Source organism: Myxocyprinus asiaticus, chromosome 12 (genome assembly GCF_019703515.2).
Source record: "Myxocyprinus asiaticus isolate MX2 ecotype Aquarium Trade chromosome 12, UBuf_Myxa_2, whole genome shotgun sequence".
In the NCBI taxonomy this organism is placed as follows: Eukaryota; Metazoa; Chordata; class Actinopteri; order Cypriniformes; family Catostomidae; genus Myxocyprinus; species Myxocyprinus asiaticus.
The window spans coordinates 39,204,925-39,226,408 of record NC_059355.1 but is presented as its reverse complement, the minus strand read 5'-3'; the positions used below and the strand labels follow the sequence as shown (position 1 = coordinate 39,226,408).

At 36.1% G+C, this 21,484-nt stretch overlaps 2 protein-coding genes across 2 annotated transcripts; both read left to right on the top strand.

The window, feature by feature from the left end:
* Positions 1-1,302: 1,302 nt before the first annotated feature.
* Positions 1,303-6,899, top strand: LOC127449125 (tumor necrosis factor receptor superfamily member 26-like). The gene is made up of 6 exons (XM_051712319.1): positions 1,303-1,462; positions 1,963-2,139; positions 3,804-3,891; positions 3,980-4,044; positions 4,945-5,088; positions 5,998-6,899. Exons 1-6 carry the CDS (start codon positions 1,333-1,335, stop codon positions 6,138-6,140), a joined length of 747 nt encoding a protein of 248 aa, XP_051568279.1. The 5' UTR covers positions 1,303-1,332; the 3' UTR covers positions 6,141-6,899.
* Positions 6,900-9,284: 2,385 nt separating this feature from the next.
* LOC127449126 (ADP-ribosylation factor-like protein 8B-A) lies at positions 9,285-20,280 on the top strand. The gene is made up of 7 exons (XM_051712320.1): positions 9,285-9,529; positions 14,369-14,449; positions 15,645-15,718; positions 15,821-15,914; positions 16,004-16,071; positions 16,773-16,843; positions 18,932-20,280. The coding sequence occupies exons 1-7, from the start codon at positions 9,305-9,307 to the stop codon at positions 18,979-18,981; spliced, it is 663 nt and encodes a 220-aa protein (XP_051568280.1). The 5' UTR covers positions 9,285-9,304; the 3' UTR covers positions 18,982-20,280.
* Positions 20,281-21,484: the final 1,204 nt, after the last annotated feature.

Below are 21,484 nucleotides of genomic sequence, written 5' to 3'. Positions count from 1 at the left end.
GTTTTCTGTCCCTAAAAAATCCATTATAATGCATGGTTTCTTAAAACAGGACAATGATTTGTACTAAGACAGTGGTCCTGGATGGCAAAATTATTTTTATTTTTTTATACTATTTTTAGTCATATACCTACTGTAATGACCAAATTTTAACAGAAAGCTGGATCGTTGAGCTTTAAAACAGAAAAGGCTTTCAGTGAGATCAATTATATGGGCAAGAAAACACAAATATTGTCTTTCTCCATTGAGTGCAGCTTTGTTCTTTTGGTAAAAAGTAGTGTTTATTAAAAGTGAAGAATGACATCAAATTTGGTTCTTCCTGGTCATTGTATTTAAGTGGTTTTCATTTTAAATGTACAGTAGGCTACAAGGGGAAGTTCACACAAAACCTGTTTTTGTGTCCTACTGTGTTGTTTTTCAATTGTTTTCCTCTGTAAACAAGCACTAGGAGGACCTCTTTAAACGTTGTGCAGCGTCTCGTGCAGGAGTCCCGCTGAAAGAAAAAATACCGGATTTAATACTGGAACATCCTGTATTTGGCTGGTAGTACCCTAATGCCCTAATGCCACACCCAAACATGGTTTCCATCTCAACCAACAGTAGATCATAGACAATGTTATTTATAAAGTGAAGTGTGTAATTACTGTGCCACTAGCGCCACCAATAGGAATTTCAAAGGTAATCACTGTTTTCAAATAGGTTTCCCGAAAACTTCCCCCAACCTCCATTGGTCTAACAAACAGATAGTCCTGCCGAAAACTAATGCCATTGGCTGAGCCAAGGTTGCTATATCAGGCTGGTGGGGATGCTCAAACAAAAGAGTAATGCTCATAGCACCACAGAGCCACAGTGTACACTTTTGAGGGGATCGACATAAGAATGACTTATAAGAATGTTATAGTTGTCTGTGCATGTTAAGCTGGAATATAAAAAAGCTTTTTAACATAGAAAAAAATGACTTCACCTTTAAAAAGAAAAAGTTAAAACCATTAAAGATGCCTTTTAGTTCTTCCTCCCCAAGAAAGATGTTATAGCACGTTTACTAGCCTTTCCACAAAAAGCTCACTTTGCCTAGATCACATGCTTCCCAAAGCAAATCTTAGGCAATGTCCAGCGATACTCGTATTTGTCCATAAAACTACATTTTATATACACGCTTCGTGTGTCATTCTCTCTCAGTCCTTGCCTCATTGGTTTTGGCCTCTCTTGTTGCTTACGCTTCTGTATGCTTTGTGGTTGAGCTGAAACCACGTCACAGATGAAGGAGAGAACACAGACTATAAAGGGGTAAGAATAGGAAGTAGATTGTGATCCTCAATCTACCACTTTAATGCAATGGACTCTGCTAAGCTCTGGTTTACACTGCTCTGTGTTTGTAGCATTTGGATTTTGAGTTTGGCTATCAACTGTGACTGGACGACTGAGTATGAATTTAAAGGGAAATGTTGCAAGACCTGCCCTTCAGGTAAGACCACCGGGATAATCTCAAGAATAAAATCAGCTCTGTCATTGTGATCTGAAATTTCAGTGTCATTTAAAGTAATTAAAGCATACTGCACACTACTTGAATTCTTATTTGTGCTTGTTCATATTTTAAAAATTGTTATGTCTGTGTATTCACAGTGACTCTGTTGTGATTAGACAACAAAATATCTAAACAAATATATAATAAAAAGATTGTTTTTCTGTTTTAAATGATAAAACACAATATACTGTTGGAAATGAAGATGCAAAGTATATGTACACTCTCTGGTGGTCAAACTTAGTGGAATGTCCATAGTTAATATCATGAACACACCCATGGAACTTCATCATACATTCACTAAAATGACACTGAGAACAGTTGTTTAAAGTAATTGCAAAAATGGCAAAAAGTTCAAGCATCATTTGTTGGTTTTGAAAGATTGCACACCTTACTTTCGTGTTATGAACCTTCAAAAATGTTGTCCTTTATATATTGTGCAGGTGAATATCCCAAAGATCACTGTAAAGAAAACAACAGTGACAGTGTGTGTGAGAGATGTCAAACAAAACATCAGGTGAAATGTTTCTGTGAAGGTGAGATTTTATGTGAGGACAATACATGTTCTAAGTGTGTACCCAAAGAAAAGTGCAAACCAGGACATCAGCTGATAAGAGAGGGTAAGGTCTTTTTTAATAATTTCATTTATTTAATCTATTACCTACACACATGACTGTAATGGCTGCTTCTTCTTCTTATTCATCTTTCCTGTCCATTAGGGGACTTTTATTGTGGTCTTAGAGTAGATGGGGCAAAAAGACAGCTGTGACTGTGAGAGAACACTAAGTAGACCACTCATAAAAATAAAAAAGTAATTAAAGTGGATGTGTGTAATGTTTTTATATCCCAGCAGTCAACTATAAGTAAGCCATTCATGATTCACCTAAAAGTGTAATACAGTGTTATGTGGGTTTGGCTCTGTGGCACTGTTCTGTTTGTATGAGCTGTCCATCCAGCCTGACACAGAAAAATTGACTCAACCAGTGGCATGAGTTTGGTATGGGACTATGTGTTTGTTATGACCAATACAAGATGAATATTGGTTTGAAAACAGTGATTATTTTTGCAATAATGTTTGGCAGTACTACCACTCCTTATACGCATATTACGCAGTTTACGTAGGGCACCAACTCTCTAGGGGGCACCAGAAACTCGACCAGCTGCCCTCCTCGCACGTTATACTTTATTCAAGGACCCGATAGCAGTCACAAATGATCGCCTTGCATCATGTCAGATTATCACCTCGTGCACCAGAGCTGTAAAGCTGATTTAGAACAATGTGTATTGGGAAAAGTGCAAATAAAAAACTATACAAATAACATTTTATTTTGAAATTTGAAAAGTCGCTTGATTTGACTTTTATGTTACAATGTTTGTTTGTTTTTTACAACAAAATCTCAATGTTCTCTCTTTGCACTGTCAAACAAATAAGTGATGGCCAGTGCTGAAGCATTTTACCAATCAGAAATAAGCATAATTCTGATTCAAAGTAATGGCCAGCATCAATCAATCACTGCCAACCATGTTAAAATAAAATTTAGCATTATCAATTCTGAATCTAAGTACTGATTACTATTGTCCCATGCCTTCCAACCATGTTGAGTGGTCTAAACATCGGCAGCCTGAAACTGAACTTTTGAACGGACATTAGGAGTGGATGCACTTGGTTGCATCCATATTTAGTGAATGACTTAACCTCCAGTGTGCTCTCTGTCTGCATTGGTCTCAGAACAGTTCGCAATGCACCTTAATTTCATCCTGACTCCATATAAAGCCTCTGAAAGCAACATCTTTCAGATTTTGGATGAACCCGTTTGATTTTCATTGTGATAATCCACAGTGAATATAGGATTTCTAAGGAAAACGTAGCCCTGTAGTCCACGTCCATGGTCATTGTGTTTAACAACATGCCATTTCGCAATATATCGCTGACATTTTCAAAATGGCATATCGAATGAAACTAGAGACTCTAATCTTCTGACTCAAACAGGTTTCGATGTAAAAACATAATGAGGTTGCTTAACAGATGTAGTTTTGTTGCCGTTTCTCCCAAAGACAAACTCTGCTGATGTTGTTTTGTCACATGACTTGGTGCGTCAATAGTTTAGCACTTTACAGACAGCCCACAGTGTCCTGAACTGAGATCAGTCAGTTTAAGTTAAATTAAATCATGCATAGTGTATACCGAGGACAAAACACACAGTCCATGCAGGAGGATGCAGGGTTGCACAAGGATAAAAATGGTATTCATCATCTGTCTTTGTTATTCTTTGTGTTTTTGCAGGTAACTTTAGGTACACATACCAGTGTGTTCCATGTCCAAACAACACATACAGTGATGCTGAGGATAGCAAGTGTAAACCCTTTGCAAAGTAAAGCTTTGTATTTGCTATATTTCAATGGAGTTCTAAAAGAAGAGTTTGATTTTATATCAGTTGATAACTGAGTTTCTGAAATCAGGTGTGATGGCTTGCGTGTGAGCTTCCCTGGAAACAGTACCCACAATGCAAGATGTGACACTTATGGTTTGTACTTTTTCTAAGGAAAGATATACTGTTGCTGGATATGCATGATTCCACCTGTACTGACCAATGAATTTTCATGACTTTTCTAGTTGTTCGTGATTACATTATAAGGATGTTTTTAAATTTTATAGAGATAAACTCAATATCTAGCTGATGAAGCTGATTGTAACTTGATAAGACACTGACTATAGGAATATGACTTTTTAAGATTTTTTTTAAGTTTTCCATGACATTGGGGGCCTTGGTAGCTCAGCGAGTAAAGACGGTAGGTCACGTGAGTCACATGGGGTAACCTCCTCGTAGTCGCTATAATGTGGTTCTTGCTCTCGGTGGGGCGCGTGGTGAGTTGTACGTGGATCAATCTGGGTGGCGGAGGACTAATCTCAGTTGCCTCCGTGTCTGAGACCATGAATCTGCACATCTTATCATGAGGCTTGTTGAGCGCATTACCACGGAGAATAGCATGAAGCCCCCACACGCGCTATGTCTCCACAGTAACGAGCTCAACAAGCCACGCGATAAGATGCGGATTGAGGTGAGTCACACACCACCACGAAGTCTTAGAGCGCATTGGGAATTGGGCATTCCAAACTGGGGAGAAAGAAGTTTTCCATGACATTTCCTGATATTTTTCAGGTTTTACATGACAGTGGGAACCCTATATAAATGCAAAAAAATGCAATATACAGTATATTCTATATACATGTATACTTTTTTAGGTAAAACTTTACAATAAGGTTCTATTCAATAACATTAATTAGGGATCATGAACTAACAATGAACAAAAATATTTATTTTTTATGTTTTTTAGATTTTGTGTTTTAAGACATTTTAAGCTAAATCTATTTCATTTAGTGCAGTTTAACAGTTTTAGCATGCTCCTTACACTTTTCCTAACAGATCACCTAGCAGACAAAGGAGGAAACAGCAGCCATTCTTCTCATCCTATTATGACGGCTTGTTTAACAATCACTGTGTTTATCTGCCTCTTACTTATCATGCATACTGCTTTTCAAACTTTCAAACACAGGAGGGACAGAAAAAGTAAGTGACATTTTCATACTCGTTCAGTTATTAATCTCTATTAAGTCTGCTAAATGTTACGAAACTTTTGGAAAATATTTGCCATTGCTACATTCAATAAAATAAAATAAAAAACTGTGGCGATACGTGATTTATTCCATGGTAGTCATCAGTAATACATGTACTTACCTGGGCTTTATGACAATATGCAGGTAGTACTTTTGTGTTGCATTTAAAATATATATATTATTGAACTCTTACAAAAGTATTATGATATGAACATATTTCTTAGACTGGTCTTTGAAGTATTTTGGAATACCATATACCTGTAAGTGCCATGTTATGTAGACATGTATCACTACCAGGGCTGCATTAAAGGGATAGTTCACTCAAAAATGAAAATTTTCTCATGATTTACTTACCTTCCTGGCATCCCAGATGTGTAAGATTTTTAGAAGAATATCTCAGCTCTGTAGGTCTGTAGGTAATCCATGTGACCCCAGTGGTTAAATCCATGTTTTATGAAGAGATGTGATAGGTGTGGGTGAGGAACAGTTCAATATTTAAGTCCTTTTTTTTTTTTTTAACTATAAATTCTCCTCCCTGCTCAGTCAATCTCCCCTTCAGTTTCACTGTCCCATTCTTCTTCTTCTGCTTTTGGTGATTCACAGTCTTAATGCATATTTCCCCTTACTGGGCAGAGAGGAGAATTTATGATAAAAATTACTTAAATATTGATCTGTTTCTCACCCACACCTATCATATCGTGTCTGAACACACGGATTTAACCACAGGAGTTGTATGGATTACTTTTATGCTGCCTTTATGTGGATTTTGGAGCTTCAAAATTTGGGCACTTTTCTTTTTCAATAAAAAACTGGAAGTGTACAGGGGAATTCCTATGTCTGATATAATTGCATATCTTCACAGAAAGCCAACCATGCACGCAAAGGATGGATTTACCCTCAGATTCATGGAGCTGCCAACTATCCAAGGAGGAAATTGGTGATGACAGCGACTCCAAGACAGCCTTGGAAATCTCTCTCAATTGCGATGTCCTCAGTTGTCCTTGAAAGCTCTCTGTGATTTGATGAACAGCCAATGGAAAAGGGTCTCTTCAGTTTTAACTGAATGACTTGACTGGATTACAGCATAATATCTTTTAAAATCAGATTTGAATTTATGTAAAGATGAACCAAATAATGCAGCTTTACAGATCATAGATGGTCTCTTTGCCTGTGGAAGGAATAAACAAGAGGTTATTCATCGGTGACTACTGAACTGCACAATGTTCTCATCAATTCAATTCCAATATGGATTCATACAAGAAGTTGCAGAGAAGAAAGAAGCAAAAGGTGGTGTATCTTTGCTGTGATTAAATATTTGCTCTCCGAGGCTGAATTATCCAAGAGGATGTTTACCATTCACTTTTATCTGTTTTTTGCTACCTTGTAAGTGAAGGACAGGCTTTCAGATTTTAAAAAGAGTCGGTAACAGCAGATACAGAATTGTGTAATTATGTAAATTATGTAATTGAACATTATGTAAGTAGGCCTAATTTAATTTTAACTTCTTGTAAAAATATAATGCTTCATGTTTGATTTGTCTTATTTTATTGATGTTTTTTCTTATTTCTGATTGCCTGTAATTATGTAGGGTGGTAAGCTATCTTGTCTCTTTGAAGATCTGAAGGATTTAATAGGGCACATTATTTACTAAATGAAATACAGTTTATGCCTATGTACATGCCTCTTTTTATATGTACATCTAAACCTCATAATCAAAAGAATTTTGCCAAAAACTGCAGCTGTCCTGCTAAATAGACCTTAAAATAATAATAAAAAATAAAAAAAATAAAAAAAAATAATAATAATATATATATATATATATATATATATATATATATATATATATATATATATATATATATATATATTGTTTGAACTTGTTTAAAGCTCCAAGAAAAAGCTGGACTCACTCATTTCTTTTTTTTTTTTTCCCCCATGCCCAATTCCCAATGCGCTCTAAGTCCTCATGGTGGCGGAGGACTCGTCTCAATCCAGGTGGCAGAGGACGAATCTCAGTTGCCTCCACGTCTGAGACTGTCAATCCATGCATCTTATCATGTGGCTTGTTGAGCGTGTTACCACGGAGACATAGCATGTGTGGAGGCTTCATGCTATTCTCCACGGCATCCAAACCACATTATAGTGACCATGAGGAGGTTACCCCATGTGATTCTACCCTATCTAGCAACCAGGCCAATTTGGTTGCTTAGGAGACCTGGCTGGAGTCACTCAGCATACCCTGGATTTGAACTCATGACTCCAGGGGTGGTTGTCAGCATCTTTACTAGCTGAGCTACCCAGGCCCCCTGGACTCACTCATTTCTATATTATTTTAATATGCTTTGGAAAGTGTGAAAATAATAATAATAATAAAAATATATTAGCAATTTTGTCAGATACATGTAGTGAGAGTGAAATATCTTACTATATTATTGAAATGTCTTACTACATTTTTTCCTTGCCAATTAATCTTCTAATATTTGGCAATTTTGAGATTATCGGTATCAGCTGATAATTATGCCCTTTGGTCAGCCGGTAGGCTATATATTTGTGTGGGTTCCAAAATCATCTGACAGTTTTGTCAATAGATGATGCACATTTTCAGTTTTCAAACATTTTATGTAAATTTGAGTCAATATAATAAATATAAGTAATAATATACACTGACAGTCAAAAGTTTGGAATAATGTAGAGATTTTGCTCTTATGGAAAGAAATTGGTACTTTTATTCACCAAAGTATCATTCAACTGATCACAATGTATAGTTAAATTACTATTACAATTTGAAAAAAAAAATCAGAACTTCTTGAACTACTTCAAAGATTTCTCATCAAAAAATCCTCCACGTGCAGCAATGACAGCTTTGCAGATCCTTGACATTCTAGCTGTCAGTTTTACAGATACTCAGGTGACATTTCACCCCACGCTTCCTGTAGCACTTGCCATAGATTTGGCTGTCTTGTCGGGCACTTCTCACTCACCTTACAGTCTAGCTGATCCCACAAAAGCTCAATGGGTTTAAGATCCATAACACTCTTCTCCAATTATCTGTTGTCCAATGTCTGTTTCTTTGACCATGCCAAACTTTTTTTTTTTTTTTCTGTTTCAAAAGTGGCTTTTCTTTGCAATTCTTCCCATAAGGCCTGCACCCCTGAGTCTTCTCTTTACTGTTGTACATGAAACTGGTATTGAGTGGGTAGAATTCAATGAAGCTGTCAGCAGAGGACATGTGGGGCATCTATTTCTCAAACTAGAGACTCTGATGTTCTTATCAGTACTCATCCTCTTGTTTAGTTGTACATCTGGCCTTACACATCTCTTTCTGTCCCTGTTAGAGCCAGTTGTCCTTTGTCTGTGAAGACTGTAGTGTACACTTTTCTATGAAATCTTCAGGTTTTTTTGGCAATTTCAAGCATTGTACAGTCTTCATTCCTCTAAAACAATAATTGACTGAGGAGTTTCTAGAGAAAGCTGTTTCTTTTTTGCCATTTTTAACTAATATTGACCTTAAGACATGCCAGTCTATTGCATTCTGTGGCAACTCAAAAACAAACACAAAGACAGTGTTAAGCTTCATTTAAGGAACCAAATATCTTTCAGCTGTGTTTGATATAATGGCAAGTGATTTTCTAGTACCAAAATAGCAATTTAGCATGATTATTCAAGGATAAGGTGTTGGAGTGATGGCTGCTGGAAGTGGGGCCTGTCTAGATTTTATCAAAAACTGAATGCTTTTTTTTTTTTTACATCAGTAATGCCCTGACTATACTTTGTGATCAGTTGAATGCCACTTTGGTGAATTAAAGTACCAATTTCCTTCCGAAACAGCTAAATCTGTACATTATTCCTTTTGGCCGCCAGTGTATATATAAATGGCAGCATGGCCGAGTCTAAGGGGGGGCGCTACTCCGGTCTGTTGTAGAGACAAGCACTTGACCACTCTAAATATCTGTTTGTAAGATGTTCATTTTTCAATGAAAAAATACAATAAAAATAAGTAATTTATATATATTATATTATATATCTTATATATTGCTATATAAGATCAAAATGCACACACAAAGAACGCATTCAAGACCTGTTTTGACGGCACGCTGCAATCCTGCGCAAGATGCACGCAGCTTCAACGCACATGAACACACATAGGATTCGCAAAGTATCATAGTCATATGACAGCGGTCAGTTCCTTCCAAACACTACGCTACTACGACTTAAGTGGTAAAAACGTTGCAAACAAACCCAACACAGAGCTGCAAATTCAGCGTCTCAAAATGTTGGCACTGATTAACCGCCTCCTGGACTGGTTTAAATCTCTCTTCTGGAAGGAAGAGATGGAGTTAACCCTCGTCGGGCTGCAGTATTCGGGGAAGACGACGTTTGTGAACGTAATCGCGGTGAGTGTTTGCGGTTAGCTGGACTGTTAGCACGAGCTAGTTCAACAAATCCAAGTGACTGGCCGTTAGTGCAGTACACCAAGTGAGGATTACACTTACTTTACTGAAATAAAGTAAAGCTAAATTAACTTAGATTCAAAGTATATGGCTGATAAAGATATATTTAGATACCTTAATTCTACAGTTTTGATAACGCTAACCGGCTAATGTTAGCTCTCAAAGGATCAGCAGTTATTTGGTTGTACGTAGTTGATGGTGTCTTTCCTGTTCAGCTCAAGATTTAGTGAATATAGACTGTCAAATAGGTTTGAAGCATCTCTGACCCTTTAAACAAGTTGTTATTATAATGTTATTTCCTGAGCTCTGTTTAATCCTAGTCCCTTCGGTTTCAAGAGAGAGAGGCAGCTAAACTGGTGGAGGTAAACTTCTTTAAAACAGAAGTCTAGATCCTGGATCAGTCTGAAGTTATTAACTGTGTTGTCAGTAAGTTGTTCTACTGCTGAAATAGTGATTTAGGTATACTGTTGTTATTGCAGCTAAACAATCCAAACTCCAGTCCAAGCCTTTGTGAGTTTACAACCCAAGATTTATGTTCATCTTTTCTGTATACATGTTTTTCTTTATAAAATGAGATTTGTGAAGGAGATTATGTTCAGAAAGCCTGGTGTTGTTCCTTTAAGTTGTATGTGCTGATGGTAAACTTGATGCTATTTCTCTGCAACACGTGATTCAACATGTCAGACTTGTTTATATGCTGCATAACATCAACATTTATCAATTCAATACAGACTTTAACATCAAGTTGTAAAGTTCATACAGAAATATCTTTGAACATATGCAATGTGACATGCCACGCCATTCTTATTGTAGCCTGTCCAGTGGATAAATGTGATCAATAACATCCTAATAATTTATTCTGATCCTCTGCATTGTATTGAGTTGCTGTGTTAATATGATATGTGCTTTGTTCACCACCTTTAGAATCAAGAAATATTAGCCTATGTTATGAAATGTTAGAAGCATTAGCTCATGAAGTGGTTAACAATACTGTTCAAAAGGAAAATTGGCTAAACATGTGTTGCTTATTCAGTAGTTGATTCTTCAGTGGTGAGAAAATGCTGATTTCTGGTGTTACTTTAGTCTTTCCCTTCATGTGGGCACAGAAATGACAAACCGTCTTTATCACAAAGTGAAGCTGTGACTTTGCACTCTTGTGGTACCTTTATGATGTATTTGATACATTTTGATACAAGTGCTCTGTTCAGATTACGTTTTAGTGTGCTTCAATCTTTTGTCTAAAGATAATTTAATTGTATTCTGCACAGGTAGTGTTCTTACGATTATCTTTCCCTGTTGTTTTACAGTGTTTTGAACTAGGGCATTTTTAATAAAATCTTGTACAAAACAATATTTTTGTGCAATTTTGATGCAGCTTCCTGCATAGATGCTTCTCCTTGCTCCCTTGTTTTAGCACCTTGTTGGTTAAATGTTGATGCATTGGAAGGCTGCTAAAGATTATTTTGATATTCAGATACATCTTCAATAATTTCTTTTTTAAAAAAAAACAGTGCTGTTTCCTGTATTTTGTTTTTTGTGAAAATGTGCTGTTTAAAACAGAAATGATAAAGGGTGTAAGGATTTGGTTCAATTCACTGCACTAAATTCACAATTCGATTCACCCACAAAACTTTAAACAAAGTCTGAATCATGAAAAGTTCAATTTGAATAATCTTATTATTACTTTTTCTTTTAGCACACATTGCAAAACATTTCCTTTCATTTAGCCTACTTGTAAAAGGTAACAAAAAGTACTGTTCATTAAAGTTCAAAATGATCCATCGGGATGCAGTGGGACTTAAAATCAGCCCAGCAGAGGGCAATGGTGACACCGGAATAGAAATGATGATAATTCTGCCCAGCTGAAAAATTCATAATTATGATTCACAAGCTGATTACACATACATTTTATGTATTTCAAATTAATAGTGTAATTTAAAAATATTATTGTCACTTATTACATGTTTCTAAACTATTCTTTTCAAAAAATACATTTTAATGGTAGTGCTTATCCAGTAAAATAATGTTTGCCATAGTATAAAATTACTGGTGAAATTAGATGTTACATTTGGCATTATCAGGACTATCAAATATTCAGGACCCTTAGCATTATTGTATATTATATTCAGCATTAATATAGTACAATCATCTGTAAACGAAGTGCAGATTCACAAAGTCACATGCTCATTTACATGCGCTCGCATGTTGAGGAGAAATCATCTAAAACACATTAAAACCGACACACTTGGACCTCTGAGACATCAGTGTGATATCCATGAAAATTGCACAATTGATTACATTGAAACTGAAATCGAGGTATGATGTTGCACGATTACTAAACTGCAAAGCACATTTTAATCAAATTGATTGTGCTCCCTTTCTCCATTGCGATCGGTTTGATTGATGTGGATCATGCGTGCGCACTTGCACTGTGAAGCTTAATGGAGACTCGCTTGTGGTAAAGATAGTTTTGTGAAATGGAAGTTTTTGAATTCATGTCATGTATACATTATAAAACTTAGAAAACAGCAGTAAAATGCAAGTTATGGGCTGGATAGAAACAACTCTTAAGCGCATCAAACAGCACAATCACTCTTTCAATGCATCCTGATGCAGCAACCGGTCCACATTACACTGTATGCTTATTATGATCATCTTTGAAGCATTTATAAAGTGCTCCTGTGTGCTGGATGACTTGGGTCATGTTTTTGCCACTTCAACTTGTCCAAGTCGTTTTTCAAATGAGTTTAATCATGCAACACATTTTTCACTGGGCTGTAAAGTGACATCACTGACGGAGCTTCAACGTGCGCAGATATCCAACTAATCAGTAATGAAATTCATTGTCAGTGATTTTCATTATCGATTAGTTGTTGCAGGTCTTATGCATTGTGCCCCTCATTTTTTTCAAGAGGTGTGTAAATCTTAAATATGTCATTGCAAGATATAGAGTACCTTCCATGTGTTTTTAGTTAACATCCAGAATTTAATATACAAGCACATTAGGAAAATTAGGAATTGTCTTTGTTATAAAACACCAGTATTTCTGTGAAAAGAGCCCTAATCAAACGTTAGGATATAAAACATGGGAGGATGTGCACCATTCTGTTTTTTGAATGCACTGTATTGGAGTTTGTTTAGACAATGTCGGAGTTTCTGGTGTTAGTCACAAGACTCACACTCATTTTAACGTGGTTCTTCCTGATCAGTTGATGTTCCCCATCATGTGATTTAGTGCATGAGGACAAACGACAATATTCCAGTCACAGCAGTTCAATGACATATTTGATCCCTCTTGGGTGTAAGTTAAATACCCTAAGTTTGAAATTTACTTTTAATACAATAGACTTAAAGGGGTAGTTCACCCAAAAATGAAAATTTTACTCACCTTCATGCCATCACAGATGTGAATGACTTTCTTCCGCTGAACACAAATGAAGATTTTTAGAAGAATATTTATATGTAAACTTCTGACTTCAACTGTATATGCACTTGCCTTCTTCTGCCATAACAAACTCTTCATCACTCATTCATTGTGTTAAGTTGTCCTGTTGGTGCATCTATGACTTAACCAGCTCTGTTGGATCTCTGAGTCATGAAAGCTGCTATCTTTCTCCCTATTGCCAGTCTGAGATACTGTTCTGACTCTGTACCCCTTTGTTCACTGTTAGCTGCAAGAGCTATGCAGCAAAAACGGTTGACAATGCAATCCTCTATTGCCTTAACCATATTTTGTGCATTGTATTGCACAACAACATGTACATTCTCTTCTGCTGTTTTCTAATTGCTTCAGCATGCATACAACTAAAGTGCATGCCATCCACCTTCTGTTTATGTAACATGCAGGGTGGAGGAGTTATATAAAAAAAAAAGCCATCACATATATTTCTGCTTCCATTATTGGCATCATTTTTAATTATCAGACCAATACAGGTAATTGCTATTATAGTCAATAACTAGGCTGATGGTACATGACATACCACGCGCATTCCTCTTCATAGTTTTTGGGCAGAGATGAACTAGAAAGTTATGTGGATTAATTACATCTGCAGATATAAATATGCAGTCAATTTCATTAACTGAGTGAAGCATGCCAAAATACTTTGAAGTGGCTGTAATATTCAGAAAAAAAGTTTTACTGGCATAAGCTTGACAATTAAGGGAAAGTGTATTAGGTACTTTTCCCTCATTAAAGCAGACCACCTCAAAATTGAATCATAACATGAGTGGTCGTCTTGTGGCTTATGTGGTTAATGGTGTAATTACTGACAGTTGTTTACCATTTATTATTCTATGAATAGCTCTTTCCTTCATGTGTGCATCCTCAAGTTTTTTTTGTTCCATATAGGAACAGTAACCTCTTTTAGACAATGGAGCGGGGTTAACAGTGGAAATATACAGAGAAAATCGCATAGCCTCAGCTGCAGCATTTCAGTAGGCCATTACAGATCAGTTCGGAAATTTCCTCTAGGTGGCTTGAGGTCTTTTTGTACACAAACTTTCAAAATTAATCATAGATTTAGTGTTTAATATTTCTGATGGGAAGCACTTAACGACCACTGATGAATGCCCACACTTAACCGCAACAGAAAAAAAAACGGGGCGTCAACAACTCCAAAAAACAAAGTGCAGAACTATTTTTTATTTATTTATTTATTTATTTATTTTTTTAAATACAGCTTAAGGAGTAATGGAAGAATTTCACCACAAACAAGTTCATGGCAAAGTACAATAAATATTACTTGTTAATAACAGTTATTTCTCTCTTATTTATCCCCTCAGTCGGGCCAGTTCAGTGAAGACATGATTCCAACTGTGGGGTTCAACATGAGGAAGGTCACAAAAGGCAATGTCACCATCAAGGTTTGGTGTTTATTTACAATTAATCTTGGTTTCATCTTATAAATCTTACATGATTGTATCAATCTTATATTAAAATGTATAAGGGAGTTTATATCATAGGTCCTGCCACCATTTCATTTTAAGTTTTTCTTCACCATTTTTAATAACTTTTTACCTTCACTAGTTCATATTTAAAGGGATAGTTCACCCAAAAAGGAAAATTCTCTCATCATTTACTCACCCTCATGCCATCCTGGATGTGTATGACTTTCTGTCTTCTGCTGAGCACAAAGATTTTTAGAAGAATATCTCAGTTCATTTGGTCCATTCAATGCAAGTGAATGGTGGCCAGAACTTTGAAGGCCCAAAAAGCATATAAAAGCAGCATAAAAGTGATCCATATGACTCCAGTGGTTAAATTCATATATTCAGAAGTGATATAATAGGTGTGGGTGAGAAACAGATAAATATTTAAGTCCGTTTTTACTATAAATCTCCACTTTCTCCCAGCCCTCCTATGCACGTTCGCGAAAATTCTTCTGATTCACATTCTTCGTGCATTTTGCCACATATTGGGCTGTTGTGAAAGTATGATTTATTTATTTGTAGGCGACAATATGCACAAATGCATAACGAGTCGGCAAAATCCAGAAGAAAAACTCTTGAGCTGTTTGAAAGTAGATTTATTGTATTAAAAAAAGGATTTAAATATTGATCTGTTTCTCACCCACATCTATCATCTCACTTTTGAACACATAGATTTATCCACTGGAGTCATATGGATTACTTCTGTTCTGTTTTAATGTGCTTTTTGGAGCTTCAAAGTTCTGGCCACCATTCACTTGAACAGAATGGACCTACAGAGCTGAGATATTCTTCTAAAAATCTTTGTGTTCTACAGAAGAAACTAATACACATCTGGTATGGCATGAAGGTGAATAAATGATGAGAGCATTTTTATTTTTGGGTGAACTATCCCTTTAATGGTTCTGTGGTGTGACAAATACATTTTTAAAAGAACAAATTTTCCATACATTCTCAATTTATAATAAGGTCATAAAAACTGCATGTAAGGTAATTACAGAATTGGAAGAAATCTGTTTAGTTTTTAGGTAGCATGCCTCGATGAAGGACACTGCTAAACCTGCTTAAAATTTCATGTCAGCTACCCAAACACTGAGACATGTAGTGCTGATCTGATTATGTTTTTGTGCAGATCTGGGATATAGGAGGTCAGCCAAGGTTTAGGAGCATGTGGGAGCGATACTGTCGAGGAGTGAATGCAATAGTGTAAGTATTTGTCTGTCTATCCACCTATTAGGGAAAAGGTAAAACATTTTAATGCCAAAGTAATACAGTGTGTAATCTTTCATTCTCTGTTTTCTCTCAAAGGTACATGGTGGATGCAGCAGACCGGGAGAAGGTTGAAGCTTCTAGAAATGAGTTGCACAATCTCTTAGACAAGCCACAGTTACAAGGAATTCCCGTAAGCCATTTATTTTTTTCCAGCACAAACTGCTGAAACATCTCATTACCTTCAGTTTCTCAGTTACTATAGATGTTTTTGTGTTTCAGGTTTTGGTGCTTGGAAATAAGAGAGACCTACCTGATGCATTGGATGAGAAACAGCTAATTGAAAAAATGTAAGAAGCTCTACACTACAAATGCAATAGATAATTTCCACTGCATTTTAAATTAAGGGGATAGTTCACTCCAAAATGAAAATATTCTGAAGAAATCTCTATATGCATTGCCAGCACTATCATACTCTGCCAAACCATATGATGCTAATGAGATTACTCAAGGAGATCGCATTGCTGGCTCTGTTCAGCTCAGTTTATGCATTTGTACCTCCTTTAAGCCTATTAAAGAAATTCTCTATTTGCTAAATAGTTCCATTTTGCTTTCAAATTGTTGCGCTATTGTGCCACCACTTTTTATGCCTACGTCATGCCTATGCTGTTGCATATTTGTAAACTCAGTTCTGTAATTTCATTATTGGTAACTCCCAGGGTAGAGAATTGTGTCAGGTTTTCTAAGAATGGTAAGAATGAGATGAGTCACAGAGTCTAGACCAGCATTTAACCATCTGTCTGGATGATGCAGAGAGGTCATGTGGTTCAGGGGTCTCATGTTGTCATAAGAATCACTGCCATCTATTGGTTGTATCCAGGAAATGGCTAAGAGCTGTATCTTCATTGCTTCCACTGAGATCCTGTTGCTGGACTATGCTCTGTTTGCCATTTTTGTTGATTTGTCTGATTGGCATGCCCTAAAATGAAACCTTACCTTTCAGGCTACATTGTTTTATATATTGATTCTCAATTTCTCTTTCTTTCTTTAGGAACTTGGCTGCTATTCAGGACAGGGAGATCTGCTGCTACTCTGTTTCCTGCAAAGAGAAAGATAACATAGGTAAGCGTAGGTCCTACCCTTGACTGCCTTCAAATAGTTTATCATGCGAGGGCTCTGACTGCTTCTATATGAGGGCCAGTTGTTTTTTATTTTTATGAAATCTTAGTACTTTCACTTTATCTTCACATGTGAACATGAAAAATAAAACACCCTTAATATAATGTTTATGAATAGTGATATCGTGTTTTAAAATTTAATATATGGATTTTTATTTTTATTTATTTATATAATATTTTAACAATTAATATAATATTATACAGTAAATAGAAATATTCAGTAAGAGAATATACTGTCTATACTTTTTTAAAGATTTGATTCTGTGTTTTTGAATAAGACACAGTGTCATTGAAGACATGGGCTGACGTACCACTGTATTATCTGCTGTAGCTCTATTTAAAGGAATAGTTCACTCAAAACTGAAAATTCTCTCATTTACCCAATCTCGTGCCATCCCAGAAGTGTATGATTTTCGTTCTTCAAAGAGTTCTAGAAAAATATCCCAGCTCTGTAGGTCAATACAATGCAAGTCAGGGTCTAAAACTTTGAAGCACCAAAAGGCAGCATAAAAGTAATCCATAATACTCCAGTGGTTTAATTAATGTCTTCTGCAGTGAAACAATAGGTGTATGAGTGAAACATGTATAACATCAATATTTAAAACTTTTTTTAACTTCTGGCCAGTGCTATGCATGTCAATGAGAGGGTCGAGTTCACACGGTCTCTCGCGTCACGTAAGCGTGTTGGCATGTTCGCACGAGAACTGAAAATACGGAAGCGCAGTGTTGTTTACAACATAGGAGGAGGAGGAACGGTCTACAGAAGCTTAATTGGTTTTGCTTTAGATTTGTATCCGTTTATTTTCTGACCCTATTTTTTCTCGCATGCGTCAGTTCTTGCGTGAACATGCCAATGCCCTTACATGACGCGAGAGGCTCTGTGAACTTGGCCCTCTCTTGGACACACATAGGACATCTGGCCGGAAGCGAAGATTATGAAAATTTTCAATATTGATTGTTTTCTCACATACACCTATTGTATCACTTCAGAAGACAGCCATTAAACCTCTCTGGTGTTATGGATTACTTTTATGCTGCCTTTAGGTGCTATTTGGAGCTTCAAAGCTTTGGGCCCTGATGACTTGCATTGTATTGACCTACAGTACTGAGATATTTTTCTAAAAATCTATTTTTGTGTTCAGCAGAGGAAAGCAAGTCATACACATCTGGGGTGGATTGAGGGTTAGTAAATGATATGAGAATTTTACATATTGTATAATTTTTATCCCTTTAATGTCTGAACTCTATATGTAAGTTATTTGCATAAACACTTCTTATTGCATAAGATACAATCAAATAAGCATAATAGAGTAGCTGAATTATGGCTAGAAAAGCTTAAATCTGCACTCTGGTCTGAATATGGACAGTGAACCGTTAATTGTAGGCTGTTGAGTGCTATGGGCCTATGGGTTAATTGAGGAGTCCCGGGGCCGGTTGCATAAAACTGTTTTAGACTAGTCTTACAAGTTAGTTGTCTAAAATTTTGGTCTTAACTTTTTCAATAAGTTGCATAAAAACTTCGACTTTCGTTTACATTCCATGTTGCCATGGAAAGCAGCTGTCAACTGAGCTTGTGGGGGCTTCAGTTGAGACTTTGAAGAAGATTTGACTTCTACGATTGTAACAACTTAAAATCACTACATTTGTTCATTCCAATCGATTTTGAAGCATTGCATTCTTCTAATAGCCGAATATTTTCCAGCAAAGGAAAACTGTATTGAGCGCCCACTGTCGGCCATTTTATTTAAGCTGTTCAGTGTCCTTTCCCACATTGCAATGACAATTAGACTGTCTTACTAAAGACAGCTGCAAGCTTGTTTTATGCAACAGGCTTTCTATGGCGTCTTTAGCTAGTCAGACTAATTGTTAGACAAAGTCTTAAGTTAATGGCTATGTTTATGCAACCGGCCCCATGTCTATGGCCCACATATTCTTACATGCATAATCTATAGCTTCTGTTTGTTTTTTTTGCTGTACCAGTATTGTCAGACTACTTTACTAATATGGCACTGTTTTGTCCCCTGCAACTCAGACATTACACTTCAATGGCTAATCCAGCACTCAAAATCGAGAAGAAGCTGAAAGTGTCTTCAATGGGCCCACGTCTATCCGCTGCCATGTTGCTGTCACACCACATCCTGCTCACTTTGTGAAACTGTACAGTTCTCCATCCTGCTCCCCTCACACTACCCTGCTTGACTGACCCCATAATTCTTCTCAAGCTCCTCCTGAGTGCATCGTTCTTCGCAAAGATACATCAGTCGCTAAAAGACGCTAGCCTGCAGAATGAGTTCCTCCACCTCTTACAGTGTGCTGTCAGATAAACACAATGGATTCAATCCCAGCCACTCTAGCAGTCTCCACTGCACCCATATGTGGGTTCCTGAACAAATCTATTTAAAAACTGTGGAGAATCCAAACTTTAATATTATGTTCTGCCTTTTTCTCCAGTCTGTTAGTTTATGCTCAAATGAGCTTGTGATATCGTTTGGACTGTTGCTTTTATTTTTCTTCCATTTCTCTTATTCCCCCCCCCCCCCCCCCCCCCCAAATTGTGTCTCTTGAGAAATCTGTAATATATACATTTGCAGAGCAATTAAAGGGATAGTTCACTCTAAAGTGAAAATTCTGTCATCATTTATTCATTCTCATGTTGTTTCAAACCAATCTTGACTCTTGTGGAACACAAAAGGAGATGTTAAAGAATATTAGAGACCGACAGAGTCACCAATTTACTTTCATTGCATCTTTTTCCCATACAATGAAAGTGAATGAGGCTGTTAGTTCTTAACATTCTCCCTGAAATCTCAGTTTTTGTTCCAAGGGAAAAAACAAAGTAACTCAAACAGGTTTGGAACACCAGTAAATGATGACAGAATTTTCATTTTCAGGTAAACCATCCCCTTAAGTAAATGAACAGCTCAGCAGAAATGTACAAATGATGATTCAGTAAGATTTTACAAAGGTTGAGTGTAAGTATATTTGATGATGAATGTATTGCAGGTAAAGATGTAGTTTTCATTTAGCTCAAAGATGTCTTTGAATCCTGTTCATGAGTTGAGAGAGAGAGAGAGAGAGAGAGAGAGAGAGAGAATAGGTGAAGTTAAAAGTGCCTTGTGCAGTGTATCTGTCCCTCAAGCTAAACTGGATACCGGGTGTGCCTGCCGGGAACTAGATCGGATGAAAATGGCTTTCTTTGAACTGCAAGGACTGAAGGCATGCTTTTTAAGGTAGATTATTGTACTGTTGTCATCAACAAAATATTTGTGAAAAGAGGCAAATGTTGCAAATCCCACTATTATCAATGCACTTTTGTAAATATGATGAACCAATAAATAGATTGTCAACATGTAGGAGGAATCTTGCATTGTTGTGGCTATATTTAATTGTATCATTTTGTTTATCTTAACAATTGTGGTTCATGACCTCACACTGGAAAAAAAAATATATATATTTGTTGGCTCAACAACCATGACATATGAAAATGAATTGATTCTGTTCAGAAATGTACATATTGATAACATTTCTACCTTAATTTGCATTAACCTGTACGACACAATATCAATTATAAGATAAACTTGGGGTGATACATAAAGTAAATTAATAATTGTGAGTTCTTTGAACATCTTTTTTTAAGGTTTTTGCTGATTTTAAGTACTAACTCCAAAAATCAAGTACAGAACTGAGGTTCTGAGGAATTTAAGCATGTTTGTTTGGTCAAAAGAAACTTTTTTATTTTTTATTTTTTAGAATTAAAATAATTAGTATTATTGATGTTGGTCTACTGTAATTAGTTGTTTTGTGTAATATAGGGCTGCAACTAACAATTATTTTGATAATCGATTAATCTAACGATTATTAGAACGATTATTCGGCGATTATTGCAACGATTAAGCATTAGCACTTAACCGATTAGTCAGCTTGTGCCCCGACTTAAAGGTTGTATTAAATGTGCTTACTAACAATAAAGATGACTAAATCATCTTTTATAAATGCCTCTAAATTACATTCACTGAATTAAAGGGGGGAAAAAAACTTTTTATTTAGTTTAATTCAGTAAAGAAATTCACTGCAAAAAATCCTATTGTTATCAAGTGTTTTTGTCTTTTTTTCATTTAAAATAGTCTAAAAATCCTTAAAACAAGATACATTTACTTGAGAAGAAACATATAAGATATTTAGACTTGCTTTAAGAGAATGTATCTTAAATATATGCGCATTTTGTATATAAGTGTATTTTTTCACTTGGTTATACTTGTGCGAGTGCAGTAAAGACAAAATATACTAATATTCAAGATCTATTCTCTAAAAGTAAGTCTAAATATCTTATATGCTGCTGCTTATGTGAATGCATCTTTTTTTAAAGGATTAATTTAAGGGACATTCGCGCAACTCATAGAAGAGGAGCTGACCGCACAGAGAAATGCCGATTTCGGAATTTGTAATTATTTACATGATCTGCTTCAGTATTATTTGAACTTAAATAAAAGTATAATGCATTAAATATAACTGCATTTAAGATATAATGCCAGGGTGTTTCCTTTAAAGATGTTCGACACGCAAGTTTTGCTTCAGCGGAGTGGCA

Coding starts and splice junctions, on each gene's coding strand:
- LOC127449125 (XM_051712319.1), top strand. CDS start 1,333: ATGGACTCTGCTAAGCTCTGGTTTACACTGCTCTGTGTTTGTAGCATT. Junction 1,463..1,962: donor TTGCAAGACCTGCCCTTCAG/GTAAGACCACCG, acceptor TATATTGTGCAG/GTGAATATCCCAAAGATCAC. Junction 2,140..3,803: donor ACATCAGCTGATAAGAGAGG/GTAAGGTCTTTT, acceptor GTGTTTTTGCAG/GTAACTTTAGGTACACATAC.
- LOC127449126 (XM_051712320.1), top strand. CDS start 9,305: ATGACAGCGGTCAGTTCCTTCCAAACACTACGCTACTACGACTTAAGT. Junction 14,450..15,644: donor AAGGCAATGTCACCATCAAG/GTTTGGTGTTTA, acceptor GTTTTTGTGCAG/ATCTGGGATATAGGAGGTCA. Junction 16,072..16,772: donor AAACAGCTAATTGAAAAAAT/GTAAGAAGCTCT, acceptor TTCTTTCTTTAG/GAACTTGGCTGCTATTCAGG.